Here is a 24,606-nt window from a genome sequence, read left to right on the forward strand (position 1 = left end):
GGGAAGCCTCTGGAATCTGAATGTGGCTTCCCTATGCGTCCTCCAGTACCTCATCCCCGAACATGGACCCTCTAAATATTACCGACAAGAGACTGTCAGTAACCTGATCGGGGTCACGTTCCTCAAAGCACTCGTGAGGCCATACTCTACCAACATCACTATAAATTACTTTTCTCCTATGCTGCTGTCGCTTATAATAGGCGGTAAAAATCTGACAGGTTTTGTACTAGTCCATCTCCTCATGGGGGATTTTAAGTATCTCCTTTAAACTTTACAAAAGCACTCCCTTTATACAAAGATTCCAGCCAGCCTACCTACTCATTTGCACACTATTTCAGCAGTTGAACTTGGCAACTGCACAGTGTTCTCCCCAGGTTCTATTAGCCAGGTGCTACACCCGGCTAGTTTTGGGGAGTACCGGGCTGTCATCGGCTCACCCTCCTCCTATGCTGAAAGCAGAGTTGCGCGCAGAAGCACCAGCCCTGCATTCTCTCTCCACGCCCTACCCGGCTAATTTTTCATACCACCCAGCTGGAAAAAAGTTCTGGGGAGAACACTGCTGCAGTTCTGTAATTACTTTTAAAAATTAAAGAAAACATTGATAGACTAGTCAAAAGCATTACAGTGCATTTTAATCTAAGAGAAATGTACTACTTATTTACAATTATTCACAATAGTGGTGCTTTAACCGTTTAGAAACAAATTTATTTAGAGGCTTGCAAGTGCTCCAGAGTAATTTATTTCAGCACTTTTTTTATTTGATACTTTTTCTTGCTACTAATTAGTACTGCTGTAATGTGTATTTATGGCCACTTGTCACTAGGGGGCAGTGTGAGACAATAACAGAGGACTTCTGCTTTCAGTTTCTATATCCTCTACTAGCAGAGAGACATCAAAGCATTTCAAGAATTTACAGCACAACAAATGAGGTCAAAAAAGTGCACTTATATCAAACAAGATAATTCCTTTAATGCAGCTAATGGGTTGCGGAGATCTCCCTGCCACGCCCATACATTGCTTTGCAGATATAAATTTGTCTGAGATCGTGGAAAACCAACCATCCAGTTATGACGTGCGTTCTTATCTGGATATTTGACTCCATATATGTTTTGTCAAAACAGATTAGAAGCAAATGGGTCAGTTTGCGCTCACCGGATTCCTGCGAGTTCAGCACCTCCAGCGCATGCATCATGGCACTTGCAAAAACGTTGGCATCCTCTTTGCTTCCGAAATTGAGGCCGTAGACCTGCCGCGCGTCCCGCCATTGGTGGAAGGTCTGAGTCGCCTGATTGTACTTCAGTCCCTTAGGAATGGCACAGTTGATCACCACCTTTGAAAAAAGGACAATGCAAATCAATGGCACGGTCAAGAGAATCATGTTAATGTGACACTGAAGCAAAGAAAAAAAAACCGATATAATTCTATGTGTAGTACGGATAATTGATAGAACATTAGTAGCAAAGAAAATAGTCTCATTTTTATAGCTGTTTTTATAACATTGCATCATTCTCTAATATTTGCTGTTACACATTACACTCAGCATTCTAATTGATTTCACAGAGCAGGCTAATGACCTTCTGAAGTTTCCTCGGCAGAAAAAAAACAAAATACAGTGACAGACACTTGAGATAATAAGCTTCAGAAGACAGAGCTCTCTGCGACTTTCAAAGTCGGAGATTTTTGCATAGATAACAACTTGAGTTTATCTCTTCCTGTACTGGAAACAATATTAAGACTCATATCTCTACTGCTAATGTTTTATTTCTTAGCTATAGAACACATACAAATCATATCATCCAAGTCCATTTTTACTTCAGATTCCATGTAATCAATATAAAAAAGGGGCATGTACTAATATATGCAGAACATGGTTTAATATGAATTATATAAAAAAAAGTTAATTTTATGCAAATATACACTGCTTGGAACTGGACCAAATCAAATGCAGTAGCCAATGATTTTGAATCGTCCAATGCCAAGCTGAATAAATGTGAATAAAATGAATACAAATTTGCATCTCACCGACCTTTCTCTACTCCTTAGCAATCGCCAGATCATTCCCTGATGTACACATGTCTAGGGATAAGACCTTGTACACTCATTCAAATTTAATTGGCCAATTTAACCACTTTCATGTAGTATGAACACCAAACAGATTTTGCATACACACGCGAGCACTAGTTTCTCATGTGTACCTAGCTGTTGCCCTAAATCTTGTTACAAATTTTCTTGAAAAAAAATATGGCTTCATGGAATCCTTGTGGAATCCAAGGCCTAGGGATGTAGGACGAAAACCAGATTAGTCCTCATGCCCGACCAACCACCTCCATATTGATGCAGGCCGAAAGAGAATTCACTGACGCAGCCAACGGAAGGAGTTAAAGGACACCTGAAGTGAGAGGGATATGGAGGCTGCCATATTTATTTCCTTTTAAACCATACCAGTTGCCTGGCTGTCATGATGATCTTTCAGGCATCAGTAGCATCTGAATCACACACCTGAAACAAGCATGCAGCTAATCCAGTCAGAGCACCTGATGTGCATCCTTGTTCTGAGTTTATGGCTAAAATTAGTAGAGAGAGGACCAGTAAGACAGTAGGGATGGGAATGCTTAAGAGAACTCACGGAGAAGCATGTGATCAGTTTTATCAGCTGATAGACTTGTAAAGCTCTGATTTGCTGGTCATGATCATGTGGTAGACCATAAAGTCATCACAGCAAATCAAAGCCTTTCAAATCTATCAGCTGATCAAACTGATCACATGCTTCTCCATGAGTTATCCTAAGCATTGCCATCCCTATAGGACAGGAAGACAATGTGCATTGTTTAAAGGAAAAAATATGGCAGCCTCCATATCAGTCTCCCTTCAGATGTCCTTTAAAGCACAGTTCCCCAACCCTGTCCTCAAGGCCCACCAACAGTACAGGTTTTGCAGGAAACCACAAACATGCACAGGTTAGGTAATTAGTGTCTCAGCAGAGCTCATTAACTACCTCTGTGGATTTCCACAAAACATGCACTGTTGGTGGGCCTTGAGGACAGGGTTGTGAAATACTGTGTTTAAAGGACACCCTAAGTGAAAATAAACTAATGAAATAAACTATTATATCCATCTTCCTTCTCCTAAAAATGACTTTTTAAGATATTCCACAGATTTTATTTTATTTTTAAATCTACTTTGTACGTTTTAACTGTTTTATTGTTTTAAGCATGCCAGAGCTAAAATCTATGAACTATTGACTCATTTATCTCTTTCCTGCACTCAGGAGCCATTTTCTGCTAGGAGAGTGTATTACAGTTGGAATTTCTTATCAGTGAGGGTCACACTGTAATGACTTCCTGTCTGAGTAAGGAATAAGTCAACCACTTACATACCTAATTAACTCTTTTAGGCAGAAACATAAAAAAAAGGAACCCTGCATAATTTGTGTGCTTGGCACTGTACATACTCATGTCTGTCTCACCATGTCACCTCAGGTATCCTTTAAAAGTACAGTTGATTCCCCTCTCCTCCCTCTGTTTCTTTTTCCGTTCCTAATCATCATTATTTCATGTCAATTCTTTACCATGCTAGCTATACACCAGTCAAAAACATCCAGATAAGGCAACCGATCTGATGGGTAGTAGTAGTAGTAATCGATACGGCTGTGAAATCACCGCGCACACCGCTGACAGAACGATCGATTTCCGCCCGTCGATTCCCATGGACCCATCCGTGCGGAAGATTTTTCTCAATCTCCGGCGGGTTGGGATTGCGTTGTTAGCGTCGTTCGAATGCCCGACGACCAACGCAATACAGCGGTAATACATTACCTGCTCCAGCCGGCGCGAGTCCCCTAGTCTTCTCCGCTTCGGGCTCCAGAGCTACACAGAACTTCCTGTCCCGGCAGGAAGTTTAAACAGTAGAGCGCCCTCTACTGTTTAAACTTCCCCTGGACAGGAAGATCAGTAGCCGGAGCGGAGAAGAAGACCAGGGGGACTCGCGCCGGCCGGAGCAGGTAATGTATGCAGGGGAGGGGGGAGGGGGGGGGGGGGGGCAGCTCCACAGATTGTGATCAGTTTCAGGCTGAAATCGATTCACAATCTGTTAGCAGTAAAGGCAGCCATACGATCCCTCTCTGATCAGATTCGATCAGAGAAGGATCTATCTGTTGGTCGAATCTGATGGCAAATCGACCAGTGAATGGCCACCTTAACCGGGAAGCATTTGAACTGTGAGTGATGTATGGCGCAATGTAGGATACTGCTACACGGCCATAGATTTCGGTCACTCCTGCTGACCAATAAACAATGACCCTCCAACAGACTCTCACCTCACTGGATAAACTGTCCTCAAATTGGGAAAAAAAGTAAATCTAGAAATATATGACCAGCAAAACACTGTTAATATAGCAACAGCCTCCTGCTCAAGTCTTATTCCAGTTAATTTATGAACGCGTTCAGCTTAGGAGCTAAAAATAAAAAGAAAGTTATTTATATCACGGCACATCTCCGCATACTTTCTTCTGCTTTTTATATTTGTGTGTAAAAATTCACTTATGATAGTAAAAATATCCTAAAGCTTCGCACACACGAGAGAGCAAACTCGGGAGAGCCGAGGCAATCGTTCCGGGCATCTTGGCTAACAATCTGGTGTGTACTAAGCTTCCCCACAATGGCTGACAATCTAGCGTGTGCCCCACAACATCGCTTAGCGATTCGCCATGGTGGATCGGTAAAAACTGACCGCCAAACGAACTCCTTGTTTTATACGTTACAGGACACCGCTCTCTCATTTGCCGCCTGTTGCCCCTCCTCCGATCTTTACTGAGCAACAGACACTGCTTGGCAAGAGCACTTCCTGCCGGACTACTCTTCCGGGGTTTGCATCCCACGTGGTTGCCGTCATACCCACGTGGGTTGCTCCAGTCCCATAGGCCAAGAACCTTGAAGAACCCAGAAGAGGAGTCCGGCAAGCGGTGGTGGGTGTTGGGTGTACAGCAGACTGGGGTTTCCGTTGTGTTTGTGATTACTGCACGCCGTTACCACCGTACACCCGTTCGAGCAGGTCGGCCTGACATCTTGCAACACGTCCGACTGATACATACGACCAATTTCAGCCCACATGCTTTTGGAGGCACCAATAATATTTATCGGATCGGATGGTCGATCGGTCGTCAAGTCGCCTTATGTATGGCCACCTTACCATTTTCAAGAGCTCCATTTAATCAGATTATTATATATACACACACACAACAGTTCTAATGAACATTCTGAAATAGCAATAGCCCCACCATATTTGTCACGATTGTCCAATTTCCTCCCTAACGATGGCCATTTATGATCCAATTCTTTTCATCCAATTTTACCAATTGTATTTAGTATAAGGGTAAATTGAGTGAATGTATAATTTAGGCAGTCTCTTATATTACTCAGTAATGGGAAGATTGGATGAAAATGATTGGATCATTAGTGGCCACCTTAAAGGAGGCCATAGATGGTACAATTTTTCTTTGATTAGATAATTTAGTTTGATTATTTCAATTTTTTTAGCAAGTCCTATCAGATTTTTCTCGAAAAACCGGGATAATCGTTCGAATTTCTTGATTGAAAAAAAAATTATTTTCAACTTTCACTCGATTCTATCGTTTAGAACGAATAAACGGGAAAATCTAACGTTTTTATTGCATCGTGTATGGGCTGTGGTGCCCATACACCATATGAAGGCTCCTTCATATAAATTAGTTGCCACTCAAATAGGAATGTTCTCTCTGGCCTAGTGCACACCAGAGCGTTTTGGCTGCGGTTTGCGATCCGCTTGCGGGTGCGGATCCGCTAGGGTAATGTATTTCAATGGGCTGGTGCACACCAGAGTGGGAGGCATTTTGCAGAAACGCATACTCCCGGGCTGCTGCAGATTTTGGATTACGGATGCGTTTCTGCCTCAATGTTAAGTATAGGAAAAACGCAAACCGCTCTAAAAAACGTCAGTTCAGAGTGGTTTTGCAGGCGGTTTTTGTTACAGTAGCTGTTCAGTAACAGCTTTACTGTAACAATACATGAAATCTACTACACCAAAAACGCTTCACAAAACCGCAAAATGCTAGCTGAAACGCTACAGAAAAAGAAGAAAGCGTTTCAAAATCTGCTAGCATTTTGCGGATCTGCTAGCGGTTTTTGGTGTGCACCAGGCCAAAGGCACCAATTCAGCTTGCTGGAGGCTTACTTAGGAATGGGTGAGCTACTGCACAGGCAATACTTTGCCCCTGTGCAATGCAGCTACAAGCAATCTTCTACATTATAGTCAAAGTTTGTTTAGAGCATCCCAGTGCAGCACAGGAGTGGGGTTCGAAGATCGACGAAGACCCTGGATCATCCAGCTATTTTTTTTTGTTTTACCTGATTATAGTTATAGAGGCAGAAAGGATTGTCAGGACAAAAGTGATGGTACGTACAGTATTTCACTACAGGTCCTCTTAACAGCACAGAAAAGAGTGGGAAGAATTGCACTCCCTCCCACAGATCAGTCCTGTGCAACTTCTATACCAATCATTCCGACCTTGAACTTCCCTTCACCGCGCGGCTCACACGGCTGACAGCACGCACGTCTCACGAGGTCTACATGTTACAAACCGATAACAAAAGGTAACTCGGAGCTGCGTTCCCACGGCTACTCTGCGGGCTGCTCCTGTGACTCCCTCATGCTAATCTGATAAACACACTGACAGTAAACACCGGGCAGCCCAGGTGTGCGCAGAGAGGCACTAACAGGAGGCTCACCTGCTGCAAAACAATGCAGGGCGGGGCTTCACCTCAACCACTTCAGGAGTGCACAGAAGGGGACAAAAACAACTTCAAATTGCCACCTGATGCCATAATCCAGGCGAGCAGCCCCAGGTTCCCATTACGTTTTAGTTGTTAGTTAGTGGTTAGGTCTCTTCCATGAGGTCACGTCATCGTCATAGAAGAGTCTAGTACTGAACAATCTGTGCACAAACTGTTTTTGAAGCCAACATCCTCGTTTGCTGCATCTGTTTTGAACGCAAGTTATGCAATCTGCCCGTGTATTGGGCTCTGCACATCTATGCAGCTGGTCAACTCGGTTGCAGCCTGCATTTGAAAGCATTGCCAACATCTCCTGTTGTACGAAAAAGTAAATCTACTTATGGCTAGCTGCATTCATGTGTATCATATTGCATTACATTTATCTAGATTAGGGTTTAGTGCATAGGTTTTCCATCTGATTTGTATTTAAACAGGAACTTCAACCTAAACAAACATACTGCCATTAAGTTACATTAGTTAGGTAATATAATCTCTTACCCACCCTGTTTTAAAAGAAAAGGCAAAGGTTTGAGATTTCATGAGGGCAGCCATCTTTTTGGTTGAAAGGAGGTGACAGGGAGCATGAGACACAGTTCCAACTGTCATGTGTGCTGATCACCCCTCCCAGTTGCTAGGCAACGTGAACAACAACATAGGAAATCCCATCATGCTTTGCACAGCATCAGGGGAAAAAGCCTTGGCAGTTTTCTTTGATGGGGCAGAGCTTAGCTAAAAATGCAGCTAAAAATGAGACTTCTATAAAAAAACAAAGTTCTGATGCTGTGAAACTGTTAAACACCAAGCCTTTTCAGTGCTGCTGAGTAGATTTTTAGTCCGGAGGTTCACTTTAAGTCACTTCTGGTTTTATTTCATTTGCAGCCCGATTAGGAGTGCTGCTAATTGTTGCTGCTCTCGTGAGGATCTCGACTTTCATCAGTTGCGCTCCAAGCAAGCGTGCACAAATCAAATTTTTCATTGGAAATCACAAAGATGGCCATTCCTTCCTTGTGTGTATTTTGATCCCTTTAAAGAGAACCCGAGGTGGGTTTGAAGAATATTATCTGCATACAGAGGCTGGATCTGCCTATACAGCCCAGCCTCTGTTGCTATCCCAAACCCCCCTAAGGCCCCCCTGCACTCTGCAATCCCTCATAAATCACAGCCGTGCTGCTGACAAACAGCTTGTCAGAGCTGGCTGTGTTTATCTCTATAGTGTCAGTCTGCTGCTCTCCCCGCCTCCTGCAGAACTCCAGTCCCCGCCTGCATCCCTTCCCTCCCTGCTGATTGGAGGGAAGGGACGGGGGCAGGGACCGGAGCTATGCAGGAGGCGGGGGAGCAGCTGAGACTGACACTACAGATGAAAACACAGCCTCACAGCATGGCTGTGATTTATGAGGGATTGCAGAGTGCAGGGGGACCTTAGTGGGGTTTGGGATAGCAACAGAGGCTGGGCTGTATAGGCAGATCCAGCCTCTGTATGCAGATAACATTCTTTAAACACACCTCGGGTTCTCTTGAAAGTGGACCTGAACTCCTGCACAGGACAGAAGAAAAACAGAGAAATGCACCCTGTATGTATTTATAGAGTGTAGCCTGTCTGATTTCCCTTCATCTGTGACTAATCACCACCGTAATTTGATCTCTAAGCTGTGTCACCTTAGGAATCTCCCTCTGCCACAACAGAGCAGCTAATTTGTAAACACTGGATGTTAACAATAGGTCTGCTTCCATGAAAGCAGGAAGTAGACACACTACAGTTTTATTGCAGGATTTGTATCAGCTGAAACAAATAAATGTTTTTCTTTAATGTGTATCTGGGATGAAAAAGTATAAAAGTTTTATACATTACCTGTGGCTTCCTTCAGCCCCCTCCACGCCAACCGCTCCCTCGCTGTCCTCCTCCGCCTCCTGAATCATCCGGTAGAAGCTCTGTTAGCTTCACCAGTCGGCGCAGGGAAAGTCCACCCGCACTCCCCTGGCACGCTACCACAGCTGGGAACGTTCTGTGCCTGCGCAGGCACAGAGTGCTCTCGGCGGCGGGAGTGAGGCCGGGCGTGCGCATGCGCAGTACACCCTGACTGGTGAAGTTAATGGGGCTTCTCCCGGAAAATCCAGCAGATGGAGGAAGGCGGCGAGGGAACTATCAGCGTGGAGGGGGCTGAAGGAAGCCCAAGGTACAATTAAAAAAAACTTTTATACCCTTTTATCTCAGGTACACTTAAAGTGAACCAGAGACAAAGCACCCTCATGTATTTTACCATATATATCAGTGGGAACATTAGAGAAAACACCTACCCTGCTCTCTGTTTCATTCTTCACTGCTCAGCTTGCTTTTTTATTAGCCCTGATAAAATCCCATACTGAGCATTCAGTCTGGCTTTGCTCAGGAATCATTATAGCTGAGTCATTATAGCAGAGCCAGAAGGGGGCAGGCTTGGGCTTGAAAAGACATCAGAGAAGACAGACTCAGCTATAATGATTCCTGAGCAAAGCCAGACTGAATGCTCAGTCAGGGATTTTATCAGGGCTGGTAAAAAAGCAAGCTGAGCAGTATAAAATAAAACAGAGAGCAGGGTAGGGGTTTTCTCTAATGTTCCCACTGATATATATGGTAAAATACATGAGGGTGCGTCGTCTCTGGTTCACTTTAAAAGGTTATTATGCTGTTGCATATATTTTAGAGCAGAGAGGAAGTTCTGAGTTCAGGTCCGCTTTAAAGCTTTGTTCACACTTGCACAAATGCTTTCCCGCACACTATTTCCAACATGCCCTGTGCGATCAGCAATAATCGCAAACGCGCTACAATCACTGTAGTAAGAGTAAGCCCATAGTATTACTTGAACAGCGCTTCTGCAGCAGTGCTTTGCTGATCAGGGACACTAAGCGCCCGAGTGTGAATGGGTCCTAAAGGTCATTATTTGTGTGTGTGTGGGAGGTGAAGGAACCAGACTGTATGCCACACTGACATGGCTGCTGTTTGACATTAGAATAGCTGCTCTTACATTGAAAATAAGCATTTGAGGCTCCAGGAAAGAGATCTATTTAACATTACCACTACACATGCTATTAATTAGAAGTTTATTTTCAGTTCTGGTTTGGTAAAAAGAGGAGATTTCCTCCACAGTAATCAGTGCGGAAATGTCTCTGTTTAGACCAGTGATGCGTTCTGGAAACATGTCATTCAAACATTGCATAATTAATTTAAACAAATTCCCACTGGTCTCAATGGAGACGTCTGTAATTATGCATCCAACTCAATGATGAGATCTGCTTGCACCAACTCCAGTCTCACTGCGTACTTAACCCTTTGTGAATTGGCAGGTTCTGGCCCCTTAAAGGGAACCAGTCTCAGTAGCGCACCCTTCACGATGAGTGTTCTGCGCATGTGCGGTTCTCGAAAGAATGAACCGCGCATGCGCAGAATGCTGATGGGTGCGTGGAGGAGCCACACATGCAGTTGTGCATGACTCCTCGCGAAGTCACGGGGCCAACTGTGTCACCGGTGGAAGAACGGAGGGAGCCCAGAGGATGCTGAGGGACCTCACCGACTACGAGGGGCTGGAGGAAGCCCCAGGTAAGTTCATATTGGCAATTTGGGGTCCGGCTCGGGGTCCCTTTAAGGACCAGAGCCAATTTTTGTCAGAATACTGCTGTAATCCCTGTGATTGGCTCACTGATTACAGGGTCAGAAGCCAATGAAATCAGCTCATGGCTGGCGTCCGGAGCGGTGAGCAAGCGAGTGAACTGCAGCTGCGCCAGGGCGACGGAATTGAAACCTATGTCCTGGCAGGAATAGCAGGCAGTAAAGAGTGTACATTTCAATTACCTCGGTCAGGAAGCAGTTAACGGAAATCTGAAGTTAAGATATGATCTATCTAATGGTTGATCTGGTGGCAGATCGAATAATGTATGGCCAGCTTCATACTTTCAGACTCTGTCCCCACCAGAGTGGAGAACGGACATATTTTCTGTCCATTCTCAGCTTATTACAAACCGAACAGTAAATGGCTCCTATATTATAAATAGGAGGCACATGCGGCCAATACAAAGCAGACGTGCAGGCAGACTGGAGACGCATAGGGGAAGGTGAACGAACCAACGCAGCTAAGCCGACCCAGCGGCCCACGATTGGGGTACAGCCCACAAACTCTCTGTGCCTTGAACCACGGACATGCTTGTGAGTGTACATTTCTTTCAAAATTAAAGTGATTTTACAATTTTACGCTATGGGAGCTCTGGTTATATTTCTTTGAGGTGTATTGATCCTGCAACTAGTTGGAGCAGTGGACGGTATTCCTATGAATGGCAGGGGGAAGCTAGATGACCCCATAAGCATTGAGGACCCATCTAACAAAGGGTCATTTGTTAACGTTGGGTGCCCACTGCTTGCGGTGTGGTGGTGGTATCTCACTGGAGCGGCTATTTGGCTACCCTGAGCCATAGGAAGAGTGTTGGACTGTCTGGTTTATGAAATTGTGCCTTGTGAAGAGGAGAGGAACTTGTTTAGCGGAATCTTGTGTGCGCAGCTGAATTTTGGATCATTTGGATTGTTTTTATGTGGAGCAGCGCACCACCAGTGAATTATCACCTGTTTCATACATACACTCACCTAAAGAATTAACGGGCCCATACACTCAGCCCATTTTCTGGCCGACTGATCGATCCCGATCGATCGATTGATCGTTTGCAAATCGGTTGGCCAATCGACCGATCGATGGCCGATTTCGATGGATTTCCATCGACCAGGCAGGATGGAAAATTTAGGTCGATCTGATGAGATTGCTTATCAGTTTGCATTGGCCTTAATGGAAATCTGATGGTAAAAAAATGCCATCAGATCGAATTTCAATAGATTTCAAACTGAAATCTATTGGAATTCTATCCTGGTAAAAAATGTTCTAAAAACGCATCAGATAGATCATCAGATGCATTTCTTATCTATCTGCTGCCAATCTGACGAGTTTATGGGCACCTTTTTATTAGGAACACCTGTTCAATTCCTCATGAATGCAATTATCTAATCAACCAATCACATGGAAGTTGCTTCAATGCATTTAGGGGTGTGGTCCTGGTCAAGACAATCTTCTGAACTCCAAACAGTTTTCAGAATGGGAAAGAAAATGATTTGAGCAATTTTGAGCGTGGCATGGTTGATGGTGCCAGAGGGGCCGGTCTGAGTATTTCACAACCTGCTCAGTTAGGGCTGGTGCACACCGAGCGGGTTTTTTGGCGTTTCTGCAGCCGCTTGCGGCTGCAGATACGCTTGGTGAATGTATCTTAATGGGGTGGTTCACACCAGAGTGGGAGGCGTTTTGCTGAAACGCATACTCCCGGGGTGAGACATTTTTTGGATTGCAGAGGCGTTTCTACCTCCAATGTAAAGTATAGGAAAAACGCAAACCGCTCTGAAAAACGGCAGTTCAGAGCGGTTTTGCAGGCGTTTTTGTTACAGAAGCTGTTCAGTAACAACTTTACTGTAACAATAAATGAAATCTACTGCACCAAAACCGCATCCCAAAACCGCAAAATGCTAGGTGAAACACTACAGAAAAATAACAAAAAGCGTTTCAAAATCTGCTAGCATTTTGCAGATCTGCTAGCGGGTTTTGGTGTGCACCGGGCCTTACTGGGATTTTCACGCACAACCATTTCTAGGTTTTACAAAGAATGGTGTGAAAAGGGAAAAACATCCAGTATGCGGCAGTCCTGTGGGCGAAAATGCCTTCTTGATGCTAGAGGTCAGAGGAGAATGGGCCGACTGATTCAAGCTGATAGAAGAGCAATGTTGACTGAAATAACCACTCATTACAACCGAGGTATGCAGCAAAGCATTTGTGAAGCAACAACACGCACAACCTTGGCGGATGGGCTACAATAGCAGAAGACCCAACAGAGTACCACTCATCTCCACTATAAATAGGGAAAAGAGGCTACAATTTGAACGAGCTCACCAAAATTGGACAGTTGAAGACTGGAAAAATGTTGCCTGGTCTGATGAGTCTCGATAGTCAGAATTTGTCGTAAACAGAATGAGAACATGGATCCATCATGCCTTGTTACAACTGTGCAGGCTGGTGGTGGTGATGTAATGGTGTGAGGGATGTTTTCTTGACACACTTTAGGCCCCTTAGTGCCAATTGGGCATCGTTTAAATGCCACGGGCTACCTGAGCATTGTTTCTGTCCATGTCCATCCCTTCATGACCACCATATACCCATCCTCTGATGGCTACTTCCAGCAGGATAATGCACCATGTCACAAAGCTCAAATCATTTCAAATTGGATTCTTGAACATGACAAGGAGTTCACTGTACTAAAATGGCCACCAGTCACCAGATCTCAACCCAATAGAGCATCTTTGGCATGTAATGGAACAGGAGCTTTGTGCCCTGGATGTGCATCCCACAAATCTCCATCAACTGCAAGATGCTATCCTATCAATATGGGCCAACATCTCTAAAGAATGCTTTCAGTACCTTGCTGAATCAATGCCACGTAGAATTAAAGTAGTTCTGAAGGCGAAAGGGGGTCAAACACCGTATTAGTATGGTGTTCCTAATAATCCTTTAGATGAGTGTATATCAGCACAGTTTGATTGTTTATAAATAGGAGGTGTTCACCCTTGTCACGCTGCAATGGATCCGCGGATTCCATTGCAGTAAGTGGACCACACTTCAGTGAAATCTGCGATAATCCCAGACAGGTGGATGCGTCAGCATCTGCCCCGGGCTACGCAAATCACTGCTGCTTGGTCGCTGTATGCAGGGAAGAAGCATGGGGATCCCCATCAGGCTGCAAAAGACCAATGAGAATCTTCAGCAACAGGGAGATTTCTCATTGGTTCATGGTGAACCAATTAAAATTCTTCTTGTTGCTAGGGAGAAATGGCCTAATGCAGCCTATGGAGAGCCCCGTGCTCCTGCTGGCCTCCAGGCTGATTTCAGAGTGGGAAAAAGCTGCAGGGACTGGTGAGCAACGGTGGGCGGACGCAAAATGGTTGGAGCACATCCGATGCGCTCACCACGCCCATTTTGCTTCCGAGGTAGTGGGAACACAGCCTTAGCCATAGATTCTGAACAAGCATGCATATCAGGTGCTCTGACTGAAGTCTGAGTGGAATAGCCAAATGCTTGTTTCAGGTGTGATTCAGACACTACTACAGTCAACGAGTTCAGCAGGACAGCAAGGGAACTGGTATTGTTTAAAAGAAAATAAATATGTCAGCTTCCATATCCCTCTCACTTCAGGTGTACTTAAGGCCTTTTTGTGCTGCTATTGCCAACCTTCCACGTAAATCACCCCTTATCGATCAGAAGCACAATGGGTGGCAGCAGTTAAAGGAGCACTATTGCGAAAAAAAGTAGGCAGTTAAAATCTGACATATCCGACAGGTTTTGGGACAGTCCATCTCCTCATGGGGGATTCAGAGGGTTTTCTTTGTTTTCAACAGCATTTCCTGAACAGCAGTTTAACTGCCGAAATAGTAAGATACCAGCCAGCCTCCCTACTCACTTGCACACCATTTTGTCAGTTAGACTTCGCAACTGCCATTCAGGAAATGTTGTTGAAAACAATGAAATTCCTGAGAATCCCCCATGAGGAAATGGACTGGCCCGAAACCCGTCAGGTAACTGCCTACTTTTTTCACAATAGTGGTCCTTTAAGGTGGCAATACATCAAGAGACTTGGCGGCCGATCTAACAATCGAATCGGATGAAAATCAGTGCCGCCAAGAGCATACCCGATCGACAATCCAACCAATTACTCGCATGTATAGCTCGGACATGGTGCCTGATGTAGGGCCGAAATGGTCAATTGGGTGCACAGAAGTAACAGCGTGTGATATCAGGACAAGCGATGAACGCAACGGAACCCCTGATGCTGCCAACCCCCCACCCCCATGCCTCGTGTATGAACACTTGACCTGTCTGCCATGACTCCGTGCTCTGTCCACATACACGCAACGGACTTGGTTGTTGACATATGCAGGAACCAGGTGGGGTGCGTGTGTGTGGACAGAGCACGGAGCCAGCGGCAGACAGGTCACGTATTCATACACGGGGCACATTTTATTCTAGGAGGGACAGTGCCAGGGGTGTTGAGGTGGTGTCACTAGGCCGATTCACGAAAGATTTCCTGCTGAAATTGATCAGGAATCAGCCTGCTGTTTATGGTGCCGACAAATCTCTCTCCCATCAGATAGAGATCTGTGTCTTGGTCAGTATACATCCTCTGAGGTATGGGCACATTTACTCTCCGTAGATCGGGCAGCGGATCAGTTGCAAACCGGATAGTATACAGATTGAAGCAATGGATTTTTGGTGGTCCTTTTGTTATTCGGTCTCTCTCAGCTGCAGTAACTCTACCAATAAAATGATAGAGACTGGTATTTTCTTGGTCAGGGGGCAAACGGGCAAATTCAGCAGGGGATCAAATGCTTTCCCTCACTGTACTAGGTCATTACAGTTCCTCTTTATGGGAATACTGTAGGGGGGGGGGGGGGTTGGGGGAAAATGAGTTGAACTTATCCGGGGCTTCTAGTGGTCCCCCGCAGACATCCTGTGCCCGTGCAGCCGCTCACCGATGCTCCGGCCCCGCCTCCGGTTCACTTCTGGAATTTCAGACTTTAAACTCAGAAAACCACTGCGCCTGCGTTGCCATGTCCTCGCTCCCGCTGATGTCACCAGGAGTGTACTGCGCAGGCACAGACCATACTGGGCTTGTGCTATACACTCCTGGTGACATCAGCGGCAGCGAGGACACGGCAACGCAGGCGCAGTGGTTTTCTGAGTTTAAAGTCTGAAATTCCAGAAGTGAACCGGAGGCGGGGCCGGAGCATCGGTGAGCGGCTGCACGGGCACAGGATATCTGCGGGGGACCACTAGAAGCCCTGGGTAAGTTCAACTCATTTTCCCCCGACCCCACTACAGTATTCCTTTAAAACAACTGAGTTTCAATCCAATTGCTATCCAAGTGATTAAAACAATTGAAAAGTGTACAGCCATCTTTAAAGGGAAAGTCCGAGCTAAATAATAATAGACAGTGGCCCAGGGTCCCCTCTGTTGCAGATGCGACCGGCATCTACTGCGCCTGCGTCACATCGCGCTCTACTGCACTTGCGCAGAACGCTGCAGATCACATGATTGCAATCATGAGCGGCGCAGCTGCGCGCTCGTGCAAGCGCAGAAGATACTGGTCGGCATATGCAAAGGAGGGGACCCCGGGCCACCGCCTGGAAGCGGAGCTGCAGCGTGGGATATATCGGCTGCCAGGGGCTGGAGGAAGCCCTGGGAAAGTATTTTCTTATTTTTTTTTATCCTCACATCCGTCCTTTAAAAGGACCACTATCACGAAAAAAGTAGGCAGTTAAAATCTGACAGAACCGACAGGTTTTTTGGCCAGTGCATCTCTTCATGGGGGATTCTCAGGGATTTCTTTGTTTTCAACAGCATTTCCTGTACAGCAGTTGCAAAGTCTAACTGAAAAAACAGTGTGCAAGCGAGTAGGGAGGCTGGTATCTTACTATTAGGGCAGTTGAACTGCTGTTGAAAACAAAGAAAACCCTGAGAATCCTCCATGAGGAGATAAAATCTGACAGAACCGACAGGTTTTGGGCCAGTCCAACTGCCTACTTTTTTCGCAGTAGTGGTCCTTTAAAGAGAAACTCCGACCAAGAATTGAACTTTATCCCAATCAGTAGCGGATACCCCCTTTTACATGAGAAATCTATTCCTTTTCACAAACAGACCATCGGGGGGCGCTGTATGACTGATATTGTGGTGAAACCCCTCCCACAAAAAAATTCTGAGTACATACTCTTGGCAGTTTTCTGTCTGTGAACCCTGTTGCATTGTGGGAAATAGCTGTTTACAGGTGTTTCCAACTGCCAAAACAGCAAGCAGCAGCTACAACACTTTCCAGCAGTAAAAATGTCACCATGTAATAAATGTCAGAATATAAATTAGGGATTTAAAAGATTTTACAACGGGCAAACACTGACTAAATCATTTATACATAATGATTGTAAAAATGAAGCACTTTTTAAATTACATTATTTTCACTGGAATTCCACTTTAAGGCGCTTGTGCGCTACGGCATGGTGAAACCACCAACGCAAAGATTAAATACTACCTGTGGGTGGAGCTGGCCTTAAAACAAAACAATGGATGTAGGTAGGAATAGCTGCACGGTTTCCTGGAATAGAGACTATAGTCTACCAATAGAAACACTCCAAGTTCCATTGTTGTACTTCTAATCCCTCTGCTTCCTGATGGTACAGCACAGCTCCTGCTGGCTTCCACAATGCAGAGAGGAGACTTCTGAACAAAAGCTGCAGGAGCTCACTGCTAACACAAGCAATTCATCTCTTAGCAGAAAAAATGTTGTGCTTTTCCTCTGGGTAACAGAATTCCAGCACATACAGCGTGGCCAGAAAATTAGAGACACCCTCTAGCAATCAGCTGGTCCACCTTTAGCTCTGATCACAGCCAATCTTCTTGGTATATGCTGGGAATACACGTTACGTTTTTTGCGAAGAATTGTTCCGATAGATGCCTTCGAGGATAAAATTCCGACATGTCCGATGTTCCGCTCTATTCCTTTCCGCTCGATTTCTCATAGAAGTGAATGGAAAAAAAGATAAGAAAAACGAGTGGAAGATAAGAGTATCGAGCAGAAAATCGAATGGCTAATAGATGACGCGCAGAATCGAACGCGAAAACCGGAACGTGTAGTCCCAGCAATAGACTCCACAAGATGCTGAATAGTCCTGATCACTTGAAGTTTCTTTATCTCAACTGCCCCTCTCTAAAAACCTGAGATACTGTTGGGTGATACAATCCTAAAAGGAGTTGTTGTTTCAGAGAAACTACCACCAGCTCTTCTTGCAGCAGCGATCATTCCTCTTTCAAAGTCACTTAAAGTGGATCCGAGATGAACTTTTACTCATTGTATAATTGTGTTCCTTTCCTATTGTTTATAGGGCATTCCTCAAGCCAAATACTTTTTTGTTTTGTTGTAATACTCCAATTCCCAATAAACTAAACAAGCCACGCCCACAGGTTTTTAGAGAGCCAAGGCACTTTCAGATACTAGCAAGGGCTTATGGGAGCTCAGTCTGGGCAGGAGGAGGGGGAGGTATTACTAGCCAGAGATTTCAGAGGCAGAGGGGAGGGGGAAGGAGGAGGGGGATTAGGTTTTTTTGCTCAAGATACAGATAAGCCTGCCTCTGTGTAATGTTTACAAACAACATGGCTGCTGTCGTATCACAGGAATAATCAATCATATTCTGTTAAAGCTGTGTGCAGCTAGAATTGCTCTGTAAACTATCTAAACTTTAGATCAGATATATAGACAAGTTACTTTGTTAGTTAGTTTTTCATCTCGGATCCGCTTTAAATCTTTTGTCTTACTCAATTTGACATTAACTTCCATAAGAACTACGTCAACCAAAGCTGAACATTCGTATATAAGCAACTCCACACCGTTATGCCACTGATGGTATGATAATCAGTACAACAGCCGGTGTTAGCATCTCTGAAACAAGTAGACTGCATACTTCGCAGCAACAGAAGGGCAACAAAACAAATTACAGCTGAATTCAATGCAGGTGCATCACAAAATATATCCCAATGCACAATAAGACCAACTTTGCAAAGGATGGGCTTTAGCAGCAGGAGGCCATTAAGAGTGCCTTTGGTACCACAGAAAAATAGGAAAAGAAGCCTGTTGTGGACCACGTGCGAGTGATTGACAGCGGTGCTCGCGCAGACACAGTAGAGGATGACCTGGCGAGGTCAGCCTCTGCACCGGCGGGGACCCCGGGCCGGCGGCTGAGAGCGGAGCTGCTGCGAGGGACACGTCGGCTGCAAGGGGCTGGAGGAAGCCCCGGGTAAGTAAATGTCATTTTTTTAAGCTGCCTGGATATTCCCTTTAAGGGCTTCATTATTAAAGGATACCCGAAGTGACATGTGACATGAGATAGACATGTGTATGCACAGTGACAAGCACACAAACAACTATGGTGGGTACCTTTTTTTTTCTCTGCCTGAAATAGTTAAATATCAGGTATGCAAATGGCTGACTCAGACAGGAAGTGACTACAGTGTGACCCTCACTAATAAGAAATTCCTCTTTTAACCTCTTTCTTGCTCTCAGAAGCCATATTCTGCTAGGAAAGTGTTTTACAGTAAAAATGTCTTATCAGTGAGGGTCACACTGTAGTCACTTCCTGTCTCAGGTGGGACTGAGTCAGCCACTTACATACCTGATATTTAACTATTTCAGGCAGTGAAAAAAAAAGGAACCCACCATAGTCATTTGTGTGCTTGGCACTGTACAAACACATCTAGCTCATGTCACTTTGGGTATCCTTTAAAGGTGCCCATACACTCGTCAGATTGGCAGCAGATAGATAAGAAATGCATCTGATGGTCTATCTGATGCGTTTTTAGAACATTTTTTACCAGGATAGAATTCCAACAGATTTCAGTTTGAAATCTATTGAAATTCGATCTGATGGCATTTTTTTGCCATCAGATTTCCATTAAGGCCAATGCAAACTGATAAGCAATCTCTTCAGATCGACCTAAATTTTCCACCCTGCAAGTTCGATGGAAATCCATCGAAATCGATCGAAATCGGCCATCGATCGGCCAACCGATTTGCAATCGATCGATTGATCGGGATCGATCGGTCGGCCAGAAAATCGGCTGAGTGTATGGGCTGCTTAAGACTCTAAACAGCAGCTATGTCTGATGTAAAATCTGCTTCATAACACAGTAAAAAAATCAAAAAAAAAAAAAAAAAAAAAAAAAAAAAAAACAACATAACCCCCTTTTTTTTTTTTTACACTTACTTTACTTTTTTGTGCTTTCAGGGTTTCCTTCGCCATATTTAAATCTTAATTTTTATTTAATTTCCAGGAAACCAGAATGAATTTGACAATCTGTTCCAGCAGCTCATTTGTAATTATAACTCTTGTTTCTTACAGTGCAGAAAAACAGAAAGGGACTTCAGACAACTTCTGATGTAGGATTGGTACCACACGTACCCATATTTAATCCTTTGACATTTTAGTTACACTTTAAGCTGAACTGTTCAAAGTCCAGCAATAAACGGAGGTCTCCTCAAGGTTTCCATGACAATTTCCCTTTAGGCCGGACAGGTCTGTGTGTCTTGTAACTCCTTGGCTGGCACCTACCTGGTGATCCTGGATCTTCCTGCCCACCACCCGGAAGGTGTTGTTTCCCGTATGGTGATAGATGTGAACGCGGCTGAATCCCGTGGAGCCGCCAGCCGGTACCCATTTCTTGTTGGCATCGTCGTAGACCATCACGGCAGCCCGGGCCTGGCAGATGCTCTGTTCACTGCGGGAACAAAGGAGAGGCTGCTATTAGATTACAGGAAGACTACAGAGAACGCTCATCAAGGGCTGACATCAATTACCTCACAGTAACCACTTATCTCATTTTCACACGTCACACCGCTGCTTGCATTTGATTGGTCGAGGTTCAAGCAGCATCAATATGCATAAAACCAGAGAGAGGCGCTCAGTACTATTGGCTACAGCTGTCCTGGCAATTGTATTGGCCTGAGGAAGCGGACTTCCACCCACGAAATACGTTCCCTGTTCATAACAAATCTTGTTTATTACATGTGAGTGTTATTACTGAGGTAAGCCACCTCACTCATTTATATTTTGTCGTTTTTTAACCAACTCTTATCTATACCTGGGCAGCTCTTTACCCTCGTTGTGTGCTTCATACCCCCCTTTCCTGTAAGATTAGAGGGATCCCCTCCGTTTACGCATTGGACGCCATTGTGATATTCAGTTTGTGTTTCTGATCAAAAAAGCGACTGCATTCAGTCCCGTTGGGACACCCCGAGTGGAGGCGTGTTTATTTTCTCCATCTGCCTCAAGTGGTTGGTTGCCTCTCCTGCAACCAACCTTTGTGAGTAATTTTTCTTAAAACTCTTAAATACCACATCTGAGATATTAACGTACTACACTATCTGGGCTCCTGTTGTCTCTGTGTCAATTTTCTTCCTAGGGGGTTTGGACATGCAACATACAATTTGTATCATGACATTTTTTGTATCTTATTGATCGAAAATCAGTTCATGAACCTGAAGTGACCAAAAAACGTATTGCCCACATGTACAGTGCAATGTCGTTACAGAGCCGTGGCGTTGTGCTGTCCCCATGCACAGCAGACACATGTTATATTCAGGTGCTAGATAGGCCTATCCAACAGGTTAGTCACAAATATTTAGCGGGAGACAAAAGCTTCTATTTTAGCCCAACAACCGACCTATGCATTATCGCTTGGCTTGTCACAGCACTCTGCCACGGAGCAGTTACATAGGAGCGGGATTTATAGATGGAAAGGGTCAGAGCTGCAGCCAAAACGCTCACAGTGCAGCCATGCACACGCGAGGCCTCTGTGCACCAGGCCTTTGTTTAGCAAGGATAACCCACCTGTAGAACCGTGAGTCATCATCAAACATATGTTCTGGATAGAATAAAGGCAGTAACGACAGCACAGGCTGAGATCTGTGTTAATATGCAGATCCTCCGCGGCCGCTTTACCGAAGTACAGAAAAGGACGCCAAGCACAGCCAGTATGTGAACAATAACATGGTGCCCTACAACAAAGATACACATACATCTTATTTAGGATCCAGAAGCTTCCCCCTCCTGAGGTAAGTATCCCCACATGAGCCCTTTTCTTTATTACAGGTTCTCTTTAAAGCCCCATACACACTCTCAACAGCAGTCTTTTGTTGCGTAACAAGTTGAACAACCTAAAAAAGTTGCTTGCTGTTGTTCACACAACTGATAAGATGTCAATTCAACTGTTGGATTTCACAACAGAAGTTGTTTGATAATTGTGCTGCATAAAAGACTGCTGTTGAGAGTGTGTATGGGGCCTTAAAGAGAACCTGTAATAAAGAAAAGTGCCCATGTGGGATACTTACCTCAGGAGGGGGAAGCTTCTGGATCCTAAATAAGGCTTCCCTCTTTATTATTATTTATTGTATTTATAAAGCGCCAACATATTACACAGTGGTTCCTCCTGTGCAGCACTGATCCAACACTGGCTCCCTCGAACAGCTGCAGATGGCAATATTTACCTTTGAGATCCAGCGCAGGCAACAGTACCAGCTTCCCCCACAGGAAGAGGCGGAGCCCGATGGGGCCTGCTCTGCTGCGCAGAAGAATGGACTCTGCTATTTCCGCTGGAGGAGGAAGCTGGTACTGTGGCCTGCGCTAGATCTTAAAGGTAAATATCGCCACGTGCTGCAGGAGTTATTGAGCCTATTCACCGGCAGACTTTCGGGTTGGGTCAGCGCTGGTTCTGGACTACACAGGAGAACGGGGAAAGCCTAATTAGAATCCAGAGACTCCCCCTTCCTGAGGCAAGTACCCCATTGTGGCACTTTTTTCCTTCAAGGTCCTCTTTAACCTTTTTTACGACCGCGTCACACCAATTAACGTGAACGCGGCGGCTCCCCCAGGACCGCCCTTACACCAATTGGCGTCAAATCCTGGGGGCGTGTTTTTCTGGGGATCCCGCGCACCGATGCGCGAGCATCTCCCGCTTTCATGACGGAGCTCCGCTCTGTCAGTCTCCCAGCGGCGATAGACATCACTTCTGCCCTTTCCTTTTTTTCAACCCAGCTCAGTGTTCATTTCCCCTCCCCACTGCCACAGCTTACTGTCCCTCCCACAGAAATCATCACCTAGACAACAGGGGTACACCATCACTGTGTAAACTCTTCAACTGGAAGGGGGATTCAATGACCTTCTTCTGGTCATAGTGTCCTTATATTATTCATAGGAAGCTTTCTGTTATTTGAATGCTTAGATAAGCAAGGTTGTTACAACCCCCTTTAACCTGGTAGGTTTCACTAAACAAGGAAAAGGTTAAAACAACACTGTAACATGAGAATGCCACAAATACAGAACACTAAACCATAAGTAAAACATTGATGTAGTAATGAAGGCAAAGTTTTATTGCAAACGTAAGCGATAAAAATAAAACGAAGAAATAGGATTTGCTTAGCACAGCAGAGGGAACAGAGTACAAAAGCAGAAAACTGGCAGTGGATGCTACAAATGTGGCCCCCATTCATGACTTATCTTGGCATGTGCTGCCCAGGTGGCACCTGTCTAAGTGGCTTCATCAGAAGGGCGATTCTAGGTGTCAGCATTTGGCTACAGCTGCCAGTGTTGGACGGATAGTGGTTGATATGTTGTTAAAGAGACACTGAGGCGAAAATGATAGAATAGTTTGTGTAGTATGAATAATTACTAGAACATTAGTAGCAAAAAAAAAATTCTTTTTTTTTTTTTAGTTCTATAGTGTTTTTTTTATAACATTGCATCATTCTCTAATATTTGCAGTTTACACACTACTCAGCATTCTAAATACTTTTACAGAGTAGGCTAGTGAACTGTTCTCTGCAGAGAAAAAAGATACAATGACTGACAGTTGAGATAACAAGCTTCAGACGACAGAGTTCTCTGCGACTTTGAAAGTCGTGGAACTCAATGGCTCTTTTGCATAGATAACTAGAGTTTCTTAACTGTTGCTGTACTGGAAACAATATTAGACTTATGTCTCTGCTCCTAATGTTTTATACAAATCATATCAATTTTTTTTCGCTACAGTGTCTCTTTAAAGCAATACTGAAGCGGTGAAAAAAAAAAAAAAAAAAAAAAAGGAAGAACAACCACCATCGCCGAGGACAGGAACACATTCAAATGCAAAGAAAACCACTGGTCACAATTTAATTGCATCTACAAATGAATGTCAGGCACGGCAGGTCTTATGATTGATTTGCCACTCTGTTGCCCAACACAGACATTCCCCTTCTTGCCTCCTTTTTCTACTTGGCTCAGACAAGAAAGCAATTGGTTGAAGTGGACAGCCAATCACAATCCCTTCCACAGAGACCATCTGATGCCGGGAACGTGCAGTCCCTCCTCCCTCGTGTGTGGGAATGAACAGAAAGGCAGCCTACACCAGCAAGGAGGAAAAGCGCTACACCATGAGAAAAGGAGCCTATTGTATCCACTCAGTCGGAGCTGCCCCTTCTTATTTTATGATCACAATAAACTCCACAGAAGGTAGAGCATACACAACTGTCACTATATGGGCAATGTCACAAGGTTTATGTTGTATCGCAAAGCAAGTCCACATCTGCCAAGAATTAGGATGGTCACAACTCCGTTTACATACTATTTTTAAAAATATAATAACACACTATTTATAATTAAAGGAATATAAAGCATCACATTTTTTTCCTGACGAAACATGCAAGGCCGGGTTTGGATGCGGAAGTAAGAGTGGAGATTAGCGTGGGTGACCGAACGGCGCCCTGATCTGCGGCGGTATTGGAGGTGCACGCCATCCCGTTAGCAGTGGAGGAACTACAAGTGCCAGCCGGGGCCCAACTACACGGGGGAGAGCCCGTAACCAAACTCTGTGCTGAATATTTAAAGAAGGAAATCTGTGAGTGTAATCAAAAAATTTTTATACAATAAATGTCACTATTTTTACACTATGTGAGGCAACTTGCTTTTTGAGGCAATGCTTATATGGAAGCTAGAATCTGGTCTGCATAGAAAAGGAGTTCCCGAAGTGACCCTGTGGTGATATACATCTCCTTGGTGTGGTGGGGGATGGCCCAAAGTGTCCCAAAGCGCTAATAGACCTGAGTGGAGGTCTTTAAATTTGGTGAGTGTTTTGCTCACATGGTGCTGGTGGAGGTGAAAGGAAGTTAAGAAGTTGTG

At 44.7% G+C, this 24,606-nt stretch overlaps 1 protein-coding gene across 4 annotated transcripts in view; it reads right to left on the reverse strand.

Annotated features, from left to right (window-relative positions):
* The window catches only part of ENAH (ENAH actin regulator), a 166,064-nt gene that overhangs the window by 65,154 nt on the left and 76,304 nt on the right, over positions 1 to 24,606 (reverse strand). For all 4 annotated transcript variants that reach the window (XM_068232860.1, XM_068232862.1, XM_068232861.1 and 1 more), the window contains exons 2-3: positions 20,008 to 20,173; positions 1,153 to 1,330 (exon numbers count right to left, since the gene is read on the reverse strand). In XM_068232860.1, coding sequence (XP_068088961.1) covers positions 1,153 to 1,330; positions 20,008 to 20,173 — 344 coding nt within the window. The remainder of the gene's footprint in view (positions 1 to 1,152; positions 1,331 to 20,007; positions 20,174 to 24,606) is intronic.

The sequence above is a fragment of the Hyperolius riggenbachi genome, chromosome 4 (assembly GCF_040937935.1).
Source record: "Hyperolius riggenbachi isolate aHypRig1 chromosome 4, aHypRig1.pri, whole genome shotgun sequence".
NCBI classification, from domain to species: domain Eukaryota; kingdom Metazoa; phylum Chordata; class Amphibia; order Anura; family Hyperoliidae; genus Hyperolius; species Hyperolius riggenbachi.